The following is a 14229-nucleotide window of genomic DNA, read 5'->3' on the forward strand; positions in this document are numbered from 1 at the left end:
TACCTCCGAGACATGTGGGCCTTCTAATCCAATCCACCAACCCCTGACCTCTGGCTTTTGGGACTGAGCCAGCAGCCTGCTGCTTGACCTCAGAAGTGGGGACTCACCAGCTCCCTCAACCCTGTGAGCCAGTGGTGTTCCCCCTGACCCGCCAATCCTGAGTTTATCAGCCCTTAATGCCATGCACGTCAGGAAAAGACCCAGCCAGAAGCCTGTCCCACAAATTTGGCAACTTCCACAGCATTTCCTTGAATGCTCTTTCTGCATCCCTGCATGCATGCTCATGTATGTACAGGTGCATGTCTCCCAGGCTTGCCTCCTCTAAGGAACCCAGGCTAAGGCAGGTGGTAGGGAATGCATTCAGGAAAGTGGGGACAACATGGGCAGAGACCTGGAGGCAGAAGGACAGGATGGCTCCAGAGGACCAAGCAGTTACAGCCTTGCCTCCTCTAAGGAACCCAGGCTAAGGCAGGTGGTAGGGAATGCATTCAGGAAAGTGGGGACAACATGGGCAGAGACCTGGAGGCAGAAGGACAGGATGGCTCCAGAGGACCAAGCAGTTACAGCGTCGCTCCCTCCCAGCAAGCTGGCCCTGCCATTAGATGCAAAACTGGCTGGCGCTGCCTCCGTGAACCGCACAAATGAACCAGATGTTCCTCTTCCAAACAGACTGTTTTAATCTCCAGCCTTCAACTCTAAATGGTTCACCCGGGACGCAACCAAACGAGAAGATCCATAACAGAGCCAGCCTTTCAGTCTCTCTCCTGGTCTCCCGGTGCTGGAGCAGCCGCAGACCTGCCAGCTTCAGGCCTGTGTCACCATGAAGGCGAACCTCCAACAGGTGGACCCGGGGCAGAGCTGATTGGATGCCATCGATCATCTGCCGGCCAGTGACGGGAAGCTGTCCACATGGCTTTTCCCGCAGCTGGGTGTCCCAGATGTTGGGCTGTCAGATCCGGCTGAAGACGTACTTCCAGAGCAGCCATGGAGACCAGGACAGAATTGTCAGTGGAGCAACAAAGATGTTTCCACAGTCATTAACGTGTCCTCGCTCTGCAGCCCGAGTCCCTGTCCACGTACTCCATTGCTAACAGAAAGGCCGGAGGTTCGAATCTACCCAGAGGCACCTTGGGGAAAAGGCCTGGTGATTTGCTGGTGAAAAAGCCGTCACTGACACCCCGATGGAGTTCAGTTCTCCCATGCTATCCACGGGGCTGCCATGGTTTAGAATTGGCTCTGCAGCTAGTGGCACAGGATGGTGTGCGATGTGACTGCTGCTGGGCCTTGGCACACTTGCTGGGTCTTGCACACTTGCTGGGTCTTGCACACTTGCCTTCCTAGTGCAGGCAGAGAAATACATGGAGGGGTGAGGTGGACAGGCAACAGGGCCATGATTTGGAGGGTGGACCTGAATTCCATCTGCAGCGCTGCAGAAAGTCAATCCCAGCTCTGAGAGGAAGGAGGCTCTAAGGACAGCAGCACCTGGATTTTGTATTTCGATGAACAGCAGGGCGCATGGGTCCACTGAACCCCTTCTAGGGAGATGGGCTTCAATTCTGCTTTTGCCATCAGTTGCCTGAACCACTGTTTTGTGTGACCCCTTTCTCCAGGGGTGGTAGGAGTAGCATCCTCTTAGATCTATGACTCGGATTCGGCGAGGTTGTGAAAGGGGGGCTTTGGTTGTGAAAGGACACGTTGCTCTTCTCATCTTTCGGTCCAGCACCCAGAATAGTGCCTGGCACACAGTAGGTCACTAAGGATGAGGGAGTCCTGGCTTCAGGGAGTCCTTCTGGGTGGTTTTCCTTAGAACCCATTCTCTTGGCCATCTTTTAACACCAGCAATGCAGAGTAAACTTGAGTTCTCTCTCTCTCTCTGAACATCTGATAAGATGGTTGCTCCCAGGGAGAAAGCAAAGGACTTCACTGGTGGACTTTTACCTGCGTCTCCTGGCTCACCTTTCTGGGTGAGGGGTGCTTGTGTCTGAGCAATGTCTGTGCCCAGCAACATCGCGTTGGTGCTGTTTTCCAGCTACTCATGAGAAATGTTTGGGGGAACAAGGACATCCAGGTTGCCCTGGAACTGACTTCATCGTTTGCAGAGAGAGTGCCCGAGAGACTGCATAGCATAGCGTTCAGCACTGCAGCTGCCTGCCTTTTACCACCCAGAAGGGCAGGGTGTGTCTGCCTGGGGCTCAGGGAGTCCTGAGCATATAAAGAACCACCGAGAACGCTTTGAGCCCCATGAGAGTCCAGGCCAAGCTGAACGTTTCATTCTTTCCCTTGCTCCTCAGTGTGGTCCGTGGATTAGCAGCACTGGCAGACCATCAGAAAGAGTCACCATTGCAACTCCTGGACTGCCATCGGACACACTAGATTAAAGGTCCCAGAGCTACCGGAGGGAAACTTGTCAGTAGCCAGCTGCTCTGGAGTGATAGTTGATTCTAACCCATGGCAACCACACTCATTTCAAAGGAGCACTGTGCTTCAGAGGACCATCAGTGGCTGATATTGTGGAAGTTGAATGCTAGGTCTTTCTTTCAAGGTGTCCCGGTGTATTCTCAAACGTCCAACTTGTCCGTTTGCAGGCAAGCATGCTAAGCAGGTGCACCACCCAGGGACGCGGCGAGAAACTTAAAGCAAAAAAAGGATGCAAATCTTTAGGTGGAGAGGGGTCACTAAAAGGAATCCTACCCTATAGCCAGCCACAGACATTGGGTCAATTCCGACTCAGGGTGACATTATAAACTGAAAATAAAACAAAACTTACTGCCAGCAAGTTGGTTCTGACTCATGGCGACCCTATAGGACAGGGAAGAACTGCCCCTGTTGGGTTCCTAGCCTATACCTGTTTACAGGACTAGAAAATCTCATCTTTCTCCCAAGGCGCGGCTGGCTTGTGGCTTCAAACTGATGATCTTATGGTTGGCAGCCTGACATGTAATCCCTACACCACCAGAACTAGGACAAAGCAAAACTCTTCTCTCAGGCCAAAATACTTGAAAATGTAATACACTTTAGAAAACAACTCCTATGGCAAAGAAAATTGTCTGTTTGGGGCAAATAAACTGTGCCCAATGGCTAATCAAAAGGTTGGTGCTTTAAGCCCATCCTTGGAAGGGAAGTCTGGCAATCAACTTCCATTGAGACTATGACCAAGAAAACCCTATGGAGTTCAAGATCACCATGAGTTAGAATTGACTCAGGAGCAATTGCTATTTTCAGTATATCTCCAAGAAGAAGCTAAAACAAAAAGTATATTATCTAAGAAGGTATTAAAGATAAGACATTTGATATTGAAACCTGTAAGATAAGATTTGAAGAAATTCTATAGTTTAAAAAGCTCTTACCATTTAATAAAGACTAAAATTACTGAGTATAGTTTCAGGGAAAAAATGAGAGCAATAAAATTAATCCAGATAAAGTAGAAGGGAATTAATTATAAAAAATTAGAATTCATTATGCAAAAACAACAAGAGTGGAAGTAAGCACAAAAGTCAAAATCAGGCTTTTTTTCAAAAATCGATGCAACAGATAAGTCACCTGGCAAGCCGGTTAAGGAAAAGGGGAAGTCAAAACTACAACTCTGAAACTAAGAAGTGGATTTACCACATGTATCAGAGTGATCAAATGAATGACCAGAGCACGGTATAAAAGTTTGATGGCAATAAATTTGGAAATATATTTTAAAAAGTAGAATTTTCTGATGAGCCATTTTGGAAGCTATGAGATCCAAGCAGAACAATCTTACTGAGTAAACAGGAAAATTTAAACAAATCACATTTTCAAAGGAACCAGGTTCAAATCCTAAATTTCTAAGGAAGCTCTTGAGTGGTGTAAAACGTTAAGCAAAGTGTTCCACTGGCTGCCAATGGATATATTGGAGGTTTGAGTCTACATAAGGGCACTTGGGCAGAAAGGCCTACTTCCATCTCTTGGCCTTATTTTGGCTGATAATGTTGATCTTCTCTACCATCTCTTCCCACACATTCCTCAATCATATGGTGTACTATGTATCTTCCATCTGACGAGGTCCATATATATAGTCAGCATTTATCTTGCGGAACATAATTATTTGCAATGAAGAAATCAATGGTCTTGCAAAATTTCATCATGTAATCTCCAGCTACTGATCCTGTTTGTTTTCAACTTTTGCATCTCAATCACCATTAATTATCAGTGTATCTTGGTTGCCTGTTGGATTAATTTCAATCTAAAGAGGTTAGTAAAATTCTTTAATTTCTCCATCATTGGCTGAGTGATTGTTGGATAAATTTGAGTAACAGTTAGACTAGCTGGCCTTCCTTGAATGTATATGAATACCCATAACACACAGCATTGTACTTCAAGATAGATCTTGAAATGGTTTCGTTGTCTTTTTTGGTCAGTTTCCAGTCAGTTTCAGTGCACTAATGCTACGGACTGCCGAAAGAACAAAGATATCTGTCTCGGAAGAAATAAAGCCATTTACTGCTCCTTGGAGGCAAGGAGGGTAAGACTTCAACTTCCATCCTTGGACATGTTGTCAGGAGACACCAGTCCCTGGAGACTGCTTCAGAGGACTTCCATGGACTTGGTAAAGGAGTGGGACGGTGAAGAAGGGAAGGCCCCCGGGGAGATGAAGTGTCACAGTGGCTGCAGCTGTGGGGTCAACATGGGAACAATTGTGAGGATGGCGCAGTACTGGGCAGTGTTTCCTTGTGTTGTGCACAAGGTCACTATGGGTGAGACCGACGTAGCTGTGCCTAACAACCGCAGTGCCTACGGCATTGATCTTTATGCCTTCCATTTCATTTCTGATGACTTGACACTTTTAAGATTGTAGCTGCTGCTGCTTCTTATGAGCCAAGCCTCATAAGAAGGAAGTTTCTGGAAGTTTTTTTCCAATCCATGTCCTTAAGGCTGACTTTGCTTTGAAGAGGCCGATCTCCCCCAGTTGTACTTTGCATGTCTGCCAACTAGAGAGGTTCATTTGCTGGGATTATATCAGACCACTACTACTCATAACGTTTTCAGTGACAAATCTTTCCTTGTCTGAATTCATCTGAAAGCTCCACTGAAATCTGCCCACATCGGTATTTAAAATACAGGCGGCAAAGTTTCCAGCACCTCAGCAACATGAAGCCTCCACAGCATGACAAACTAGCAGAGGAACCTAATGATCAACTATCATTCCATTTATTCCAATCCAAGAGTATGCGAAGGTTAACAAGTCCATTTGTAAAAGCTTGCATAAGTCAAACATGATTAAAAACACAAACAGGGCTAGAAATCAATTTAACTTATGATATAGGTACAACAAATTGAATACAATTTTATCAAATTGAACCCTAAAGGTTTCAAAAGAGCAACATACCAGGAACGCCTATTGCTAACATCAAAGAAAGGCAAGACTTTGCTTTTTGCTCCTCTTATTCTAAACTGAGATGGTCTAATGAATGCAACAAGACACACTACGTGCCAGAAATATTGAAAGGACAGGCATAGTTATTTCCATTTATAGATATTATTAGATAACTAAAAATTTCCAAAGACTCCATCTAAGGTAGTAGAATGAAAGAATTTGGTTAGTTTAATATAATAAATATTAGCTTTTGTCTGTTTCATCAACAGCCAGTTAGAAATGAAGGGGAAAAAGCTTCATTCACAATAACTGCAAAATTGTAAAACATCTGAGAATTAATTTGCAAAGAAGGGTACAGTCCCAACAAGAAATCGTAACTGTAACATTATATTAAAGGACATAGAACTAGCTAGGAATTAATGGAAAGATTTATCGTATTGCTCTAAAGGAATAATTGGAACATTAAAAAGTTATTTTTCCAAATAAATACATAAATTGAAGGCAGCTTCTCTCCACACCAGAGTGGCTTATCTGTTTTAATTAGATGAAACCATTTTGGAATTCTATTGGAAGAAAATATGCAATGATTAGGAAGATTTTTTTGTTTTTGTTTTTGAGGAAAGAATAATCCTTCAAGGGGTCCCAACCTACTCTAAAATGATTGTCCACAAAGTAACCTGATATGGCCCAGGAATAGACAGAGATGAATTCTTAGCAGTGGGTACCAGGCCCTTGAGAAACAGCTCTTTTCTTCTCCTTATTATTCCTGCTTCATCTCTTTATTTGCATTAGGATTAGTCATCACCTTCCCTGTGTGTTGTCAGCTGATAACCCTGCTAGAATCCTTTCTGGAAAGAGGCCAGTAACTGACACCTGAGTGTCACTGCCAACTCAGTACCTGACCTAGTGACTATGTCATCGATTCACCTCCCTTGGGCTCATGGCAAATCTTATCTAAGGAGGATCCAACAAGAGCACATACCCGGAAGTGGAAAATCCCTGCATACTTGTGTGAAAAGCTTTGGTCCGTTGGCAGGATCCTCTGAAGACACTGTGGGCTCTGGGTCAAGGATCCAAGGGCTGCCAGGACCCAGCAGTCTCCTGTGAGGGAAGAAATCATGAGAGGCTGCCATAACTGGGAGCTCCACCACGCCCATTCACAGGTCTCTCCCCTAGAGTCCACACACACACCTCCTTCTGAATGATGTCCAACCCCCATCCTTCTCTGAGAGAAGACAGTCAGAGAAAGAATGCACTAAGGACCGCTAAAGAATGGTGCACTGTGGGCATGGTGCCGCAGGTGTGGTGAAGGTGGAGGTGGTCATGGAGGTGGTGGCGGGGTGAGGGTGGTGTTCATGATGGCAGTGTCAGTGATGGTGGTGCTGTGGGGAGGTAGGTGGAATCCAGGAGCTGGCTCTGGAGGACCTGGCAGGCCACCTGCCCTGTTGACTCGCAGTTGTCCAAAGCGAAAGTGAGAAACACTTTGGCTGCTGGCATTGCTGTCAGTGGTCTTCTGAGTTGCCGAAAACAGATTTGTGTTTTTCGTTTGCTAATATGGGCTTCTCTTTCCCCATGCCAGGGCCTCTCTAGCCCACACAGAAACATTCTCCTCTTGTCCCACTAGTGTCTCCCTGGATATCATTGAAGGACTCTTTGGGGTACAGCTCTTACCCCTCAACCTCCCTGTGTCTTCCCCCCTTCAGCACAATGACCATGTGCTTGATCCATGGGCAACAGAGATGTCCGCAGAGAGGTCTCCAGTTTAGGCGAAACCCTAAGAGGGGACTGAGTGGCTGGCATGGGGCTTTCCTCACCACTGAACGCACATCAGTAAGTTTTTGGCCTAAGCCCAGTGAGCCCATGAGGCAAAGTTGAAGCCCGGGTTTAATCTATGAGCTGGCAGTTGACAGTAGACTTAGAGTCTTTGTTCCGAAGAGTTTCTCATCCATGTCTGCTGTCTCCCCTCCCTTTCTGCCCACTTTCCGTCTCCCCCAGCTCCAGCGCCCCAGTCCTGCACTGCCTCAGCTCATGAATATCTGTTGTCCACGTGCCCTCCTCTTTCCCTCAGGTCCACGCCCCTCAGCTCTTCAGCAACTCTCTTGCTCCTGAGACTGCGTTTGGGCTGAGGTAGGGTGGGGTGGAGAGTGTAGGGTGGGGTTGGTGGAAGTCAAATACCCTGCTTTCAAATCCAACTTTGTCAATGCTTGATTGTTTGACATGGTCAAATACCCTGCTTTCAAATCCAACTTTGTCAATGCTCGATTGTTTGACATGGCGTCAATTGTTTTGCCTCTTGGACCCTCAGTCTCTCCATATGTAAAGCCAATAGGAGGAACCCTTGTGGCAGAATGGTGAAATACTTGGCTGTTAACCAAACCTAAAGGTTGGTAGTTCAAACCCTCACAGTAGTTCCACCACAAAAAGACCTGGTGCTTTGCTTCTGGAAAGATTCTCACTGCCATTGAGTTGATGCTGACTGAAAGCAACCCTATAGATCAGGGTAGAACTGCCCCCTGTGAGTTTCTGAGATGATAACTCTTTATGGCAGGAGGAAGCTCCCTCTTTCTCCCATGGAGTGGCTGCTGGTTCTGAACTGCTGACCTTGGGGTTAACCAGTCCAACAAGTAACAAGTGCACCGCTAGGGCTTCGTCCATAAAGATTACAACCATGAAAACGCTCTCAGGCATGTCTACTCTGCCCCATAGGTTCACCTGGGAGTTGGACTTGACCTGATGGGACGCTAGCAACAGGATAGAGATGTTTCCAGAATAAGTAACTGAAACAAACTAACAAAAAAGCCCTTTACTACCATCGAGTCAATCCCAATTCCCAGTGACCCCATGTGACTGAGCAGAGGTGCTGGATAGAGTTTTCTTGGTTGCGATCTTTACGGAAGTAGAGCACCAGGTAATCAGCACATGCCAAATATGTGCCCCAGCCAGGGAAACAATTAAGATGTCTCCCCCTTGACCTGCCTCCCTTTTCATCTTCCAGCAACAGATGTACACCCCCTTTCTTAGACCTTGTGGAGCCCTGGTGGTGTAGTGGTTACACAGTGGGCTGCCAGCCACACGGTTGCCAGTTTGAAACCATCAGCAGCTCCACAGGAGTAAGGCTGGGCTTTCTACTCCTGTCACCAGCTATAAGTTTGGATCCCACGGGGGTCACTACCAGTCAGCACTGACTGCATGACAGTGAGCCGTTTGGTGATTTGGTTGGTTACTCAGATCTTGGACACCTCTGCGATCAATTTCTCCTTCTCTTCAGAAATTCCTCATCAAGCTTGCAGGCTGTAGACCCAGGGGTGAGTGGTCACCCACATTAGCAGGAGCTGCACGGGACTCTGGGTATCTGAGTGGGTATCCCCATCCCTCTCTCTCCATAGGGTAGCTTAGGGCAGCCAGGCTCAATCCCGGGTTGGAAGGGGAGAGTTTGATTCTTACCTGCGTTGCCCTGTTGGATGTCAAATCTGCTTGCATCTTCCAGGATAAAGTAAGGGGGCCCCCTTGATGGATCCATCTCCTTAGGAAAGAGAGAACAATGAACATTATTCTGTTACACAACTCAAGGCATCGTCCACTTTGTCTTATGAAGGGTAGGGCTTAATTCTGGAATAGGTGCTCCATTTCCAGTTTGGAGCATGCCCCTCAGTCTTTAGACTCAACCGCTACCAGGAAGTGGCAGGTATCAAAGGGCTGTGCTGCTAATTGACAAGTCCGGCCACAAACACACCAGCAAACTGCGGGAAGAGGGAACGTAAGTAAGCAAGGACTTTGGATACTGACATCTGCCAGGTAGACATCCCAGTCACAAGGAGCCCATTTTTATTCAGACGTTACAAGCCATAAAAAAAGAAAAAGAATTGGATACCTTTCTTACAGGCAGCTTTTATAAGTATAACAAAGCAGGCTAGCTTTTCTTTTGAAATGTTATCTCTCAGAACCAGCTTGGGCTTGCTAGACTCCAGGTTCACCTGGAGACACGTGTGTGCACAAGCTGCTGTGTTATTCAGATCTTTGTTCTCTGACTAACTCGCAAATAGACCCTGCGAGCCTGCAGGCCCCCTGCCTACAGGTACTATGACTAAGTGCCCCTCCATCACACATGCCATTCCTAGAAAAGGGATTGCCAGAGGACCCTGCAGTGCATGACATTTGGGGTGCTCTCGGAAGACATGAGATGCATGAAAGTTTTGGAGGGGAACTTTGGATGGCTTTAGGGGTCCTCCAGGCCAAAGTTTCAGGAGCTCCAGGATATGTCTCTGGACGTGTCCTTTCTGTGAAGCTCTTCCTGGGTTTCTGCTGTCGAAGTTTGTGTCATTTGGTAATTGTTCCTCTATCATTTCTTTCCACTTTGACAAGTACGTCCCCCAGAGAACGCAGCTGCAAAGTGGAGTTGGATTCAATTACTCATTAGTCATCGAGGGAAGCAGTCCTGTGCCTTGGCAAGCCTGGTGGGGACCAGACAGAGGGATAGGTAAAGGTGTGCAAATCTGCAAACACCTGGGCCCCAGCCGAGGGCCTGTCCTCTCGGCCTTCCTCTTCAGAGACTTGACCTTGGCAGAAGGTCTTAGGCCCTCTTGGTGAGAGGTCATGAGAGGTGCCACCTTAGGCAGAAGGTGGGCTTTCTCCCGCCATAAGCAAACGAGGAAGAATGTTCTAAGGGGCTTTGGTGATGGTGAGCAGGACTGGCTGAAGCCAGGCTCCCAGTTGTAGAGCAAACGGAGGCATTTCTATGACCTGTAATTGCCCCAAAGAGGGACTATAAAATTCTCCACTCACTGCAATGAAACAAGAGGGTGGAGGCCCTCAGGTATTTCATACTGAGAGCAAAGCCAGTTGGCCCCTTTTCCCTACCCACAGGCCCAGGCCCTCTCTGCTGTCTGTGCTAGTTGCCTGTTTGTCATTGGCAGGGAAGGGGAGGGTGTGTCTGAGAGTGAGTTCAGACAGCCCCGATGTCTGACATTTCTGTTCTGCTATTTCTCCTTGAGAGTCCCTGAGCAACTCTCTTTACACGACTGAGCCCCAGTTTCCCCCCACATCCAATTGGAGCCATACAGGGACATATGGGGGAGTCAAGAGAGAAGGCTATGCAAACAATGGCTGCTTTGTGCAGAGCCCCATGCAGAGCTGGGCCCTTTATTCCTGGAGTCCCTCTCGCTGGCCTTCCTACAGCCTTGCAGAACAGGGGGGCTCCTTCCACTTGCCAAATGAGGACAGATGTGGAGTACTTAGCGCAGTGTCTGACAGAGTGCATGCTCAATAACTATTGATTTCCTTCTTCGGGAAAATTGGAGAATGAAACAGGCCGTACTCAGAGACGAACTCATCGTCTCAAATGCATTCATTATTAAACAAGATGGGCTAAAATCATGAATTAGCAATGAACTCATGGATCTGACAAAAAAAAAGATGAAAGAAAACGGGGGGAGAGGAGCTACACCCAAGTAGGAAGGGAGTGATAAACAACTATTGAATGAAAAACAAACAAAACCAGAAGACGGCTTGATAAAACAAAAGACATGACATATTTAGTGGAGGGTGTATATAGACCCGACCTTTGGAAAAATATAAAGAATCTCGAACAAAATGAGAAGTAAAAACGAGGCTCTCACAATATAAACCACGGTGAACAGTCCTGTGCCGATTCAATAATACTGTTGATTTTATGACAAAAATGAATACAGTAAATAGGAATCATGGTGGTAAATAACCTAGAGAATGCAGAGCCTTTTAAAAGTTCTTAAAGAGTATCATTTAAGGTTCTTAAAGAAAAATCTTCTCTAAACTTAGCAAGGCTTCCAGGTAATGATTCCTTGCTGAGTTCTCTCAAATGTTCAAGGGTTAGAGCAATTCCTAGTTCATGTCTTGTGTCCGTGCTTTGCAAAGAGGAGCGGACAGCATAGCCATGGTCCCTGCCCTCTCAGTGTCGCCCTCAGCAGTGCCCGCGGCTCCCCGAGGCTGTCGCTTCCTCTATAGGCCTATCGATTGTTTGGCAGTTGAACCATAGGGTGAGTTCCGTTTCAGATCTGAAGAGTGTCTATGGTTCCTAGTCTCTGAGACTTGGCCAGTTTCCATCCGACTAGTAAACTTGGTCTTTTAAAAACTATTTTAAATTGTATCCCGAACACCCCATTGGGATCCCTTTCAGAGCTGACAGCGTGGTAGCCGGGCACTGGTCCTCTCGGTCCCACGGTGGTCGAGGCTGAGGTTCTCATGGTCTACTAGTCTTTTGGATCAGTGATTTCCATGCTCTTGATTTTCTACGCTCTTCTTTGCTCCAGACAAGGCGAGACCTGATATACGTCAGTCACTAGTCACTCGAGCAGGATGCAGAATATTGCCTTTGTGGACTTTGTCTGACAATAGACCTTGGTATTCCCTGTGACTACAGTCCTAAGATGAAGCTGACAGCTCATATGAATTGTAAATATTTAATTTTAAAATAATCTTATTAGCATTTAATTCACATCCTCTATAAATGTGATTTAGATATGTTTTTAAAAGTTAGGTAATCATCACCACAATCAATTTTAGAACATTTTCTTCATTCTTGAACCCATTACTATTACTCGCCATTGCCTCTCAATTTTCTGAACTATAATCCTAAGAACTATTAATCTAGTTACTGTCTCTAAGTATTTACCTACTCTGGATTTAATATGAAAAAAAATCATACCAAAAAAAATCTCCAACAAGGACAATACAATGAAACACAGAAAAACCTCATTCCAAGAGAAAGGGAAAATAATAGAAACTAGAACACACTGAAAATGGATCAGAAGGGAAAACAAGTGATGATATGTGAAATTTTGACCTAAGCATGTCTAAATAACCCACTTTCCAATGCACTCTGTCCGAGAGCAAAACTATTCACATCCTGATCAATAATCTGTGGGCGTTCAAAGGAGGCTTAATCCAAGTGGAAACTCTGTGAATATGATTTTTGACTTTTACTGTCATCCGTAGCCTTCTGCAAAGTGATTTCCAGAGTTTAAACTTTCATGCAGTTGCCTCCTCCGATCTTAGATTTTATTATTTATAATCCTTGGATCACATGGGTTGGCATGCTCCTTCTGTGTGGATTTAGTGGCCACCACACTTAGATGGTTGCTTCTTTTAAGATAAGCCTTTAAGACCTCGGACTCTATTCTTTCTAATAGGCCGACACCATCTTTCTTCACCACACTTTGCTATAGCACCCATGTCTTTAAAGACCACTTCAAGAGGGCAAGTATCGAGCAGTGCTACATGGTAAGAATCGATTGTTCTTAGGTTGGGGATTAAGATTAGGTGTGAGCTCAAAATCCATTCATATACGTAAAGTTTATATATATTTGGGTCCACTTTAAAGGCAGTATTTCCAGCTTGTTGGGGAATACTTTGAATAACCCCCAAGAGGCATTTGTTAATTCTAGTAATAGTATCATTAACCTGAAGCTCAATAGAAGCAGATTACAGGGTCTGTCTCCTGCGGAGCAGCTGTTGGGTCTGAACGAGTGACCATTGGTTAGTATCTGAGCACAGAACCCTTGCTCACATTGCACATATGAAACTTAAAGCCTGAACCATGAATGCATATAGTCATTATTCATTCATACAAACCCTAACAGAATTCCTATTGGATAGAGAATCCATGTGAGGAGAACTATAGCACCTGGTGGCAGGAAGCTCAGTTTAAATCCAAGATCCTTCCCTCACTACCCTAACTAGCCAGGCCACCTTGAGCAAGTTGCATGGCCTGTCTCAAACTCAGTTGAGGTTTCTTAAAAATTGGGATGAGCAAAGTAGACAAATTAAGGGAAGATATATGGAAGTTCTGTAAGGACTACCAGTTGTGAAAGGAGTACAAAGAAATAGCATCTGTGTACACAAAGATGTGCTAGAATGACAAATGACCATCTTATCCACTTTGGATATGATTTTGAATGAGGAGAGAGAGGGGTGTCAAATGGACTTGGCCTCACCTGTCTTTATTTTGGGTGATTCTAGGTGAGTCGTTTTACTTTGGTTTTCTCAGCTTCTCCTTGAGCCCACCCTTCACACCCAAACAAGTTCCTGGGACTGGATCCTAAAATAACTCTCAACCCTTTTAATAGAAATGTTATGAACTCAACAATACTATAAATATCGTCTTCCATCTATTGCTCAGCACCTTGTGAGGGGGAAATAAAAAAAAAAAAAGAGCCACAGCTTCTGAAAATAACAAAGGGAGAAAAGGTGACCTTTCAGAGCTTCTTTAAACAGTGCGCTCTGACTCCACTTTCCTTGAAGAAGGCGAAGATGAGAAGAAGAGGGCAATGGCGGGTAACCTACTGCCCCTAGGTACTATGGTTTAACCCAAGAGGCCCAAACAATACTGACTGTCTTTAAGCAGCATCTCCAGCCGCACCTAGTCCCAAGTACCCGCCCCTTCCCCCAAGCAAAAACTCCGCCCCATGTTTGGGCAGGTGGTGCTCAGTGTCTTGAGTACTCCCTCCTATGGGCAGGACGCAGTGATCTGTCGACATGCAAGCAGAGGAATGCTCTTTGAAAGCAAGGACCATGTAGTATCATCAAGTATTTTGCACACCCTGACTTGGCTTTCTCAAGAGCACTCAGTGGAGGGCTTGTCATTTAATCCATGCTCATAATAATTGCTGATATCAGTATCACTCATTTACTGGACATTGTATGTATTGCCTGGCAGCTGGAGGAAAAATTCAATAGGATGTTTGCCAGCAGTCCCCAACCCAAGTTCTTTGCACCAAGAGTTGAGAATGTTGAGTCAGTGGGGACATTTCATTGAAGGCTGTCTTTGCTAGGAGTGGTAAAGGGTTTTTGACTCATATCAACACCATTCAAAAGATTAGACCCGCTGTGTGCAGCTTTCTAGGCAGCGATCTTTA

General features: G+C 45.7%; 1 protein-coding gene across 1 annotated transcript in view; it reads right to left on the minus strand.

Annotated features, from left to right (window-relative positions):
* CAPN13 (calpain 13) overlaps positions 1-14229 on the minus strand; it is a 60495-nt gene that overhangs the window by 44780 nt on the left and 1486 nt on the right. Inside the window, exons 2-3 of the mRNA XM_075536071.1 lie at positions 8786-8864; positions 6324-6442 (exon numbers count right to left, since the gene is read on the minus strand). Of these exons, the coding sequence (XP_075392186.1) occupies positions 6324-6442; positions 8786-8864 (198 nt within the window). The remainder of the gene's footprint in view (positions 1-6323; positions 6443-8785; positions 8865-14229) is intronic.

The sequence above is a fragment of the Tenrec ecaudatus genome, chromosome 17 (assembly GCF_050624435.1).
Source record: "Tenrec ecaudatus isolate mTenEca1 chromosome 17, mTenEca1.hap1, whole genome shotgun sequence".
In the NCBI taxonomy this organism is placed as follows: Eukaryota; Metazoa; Chordata; class Mammalia; order Afrosoricida; family Tenrecidae; genus Tenrec; species Tenrec ecaudatus.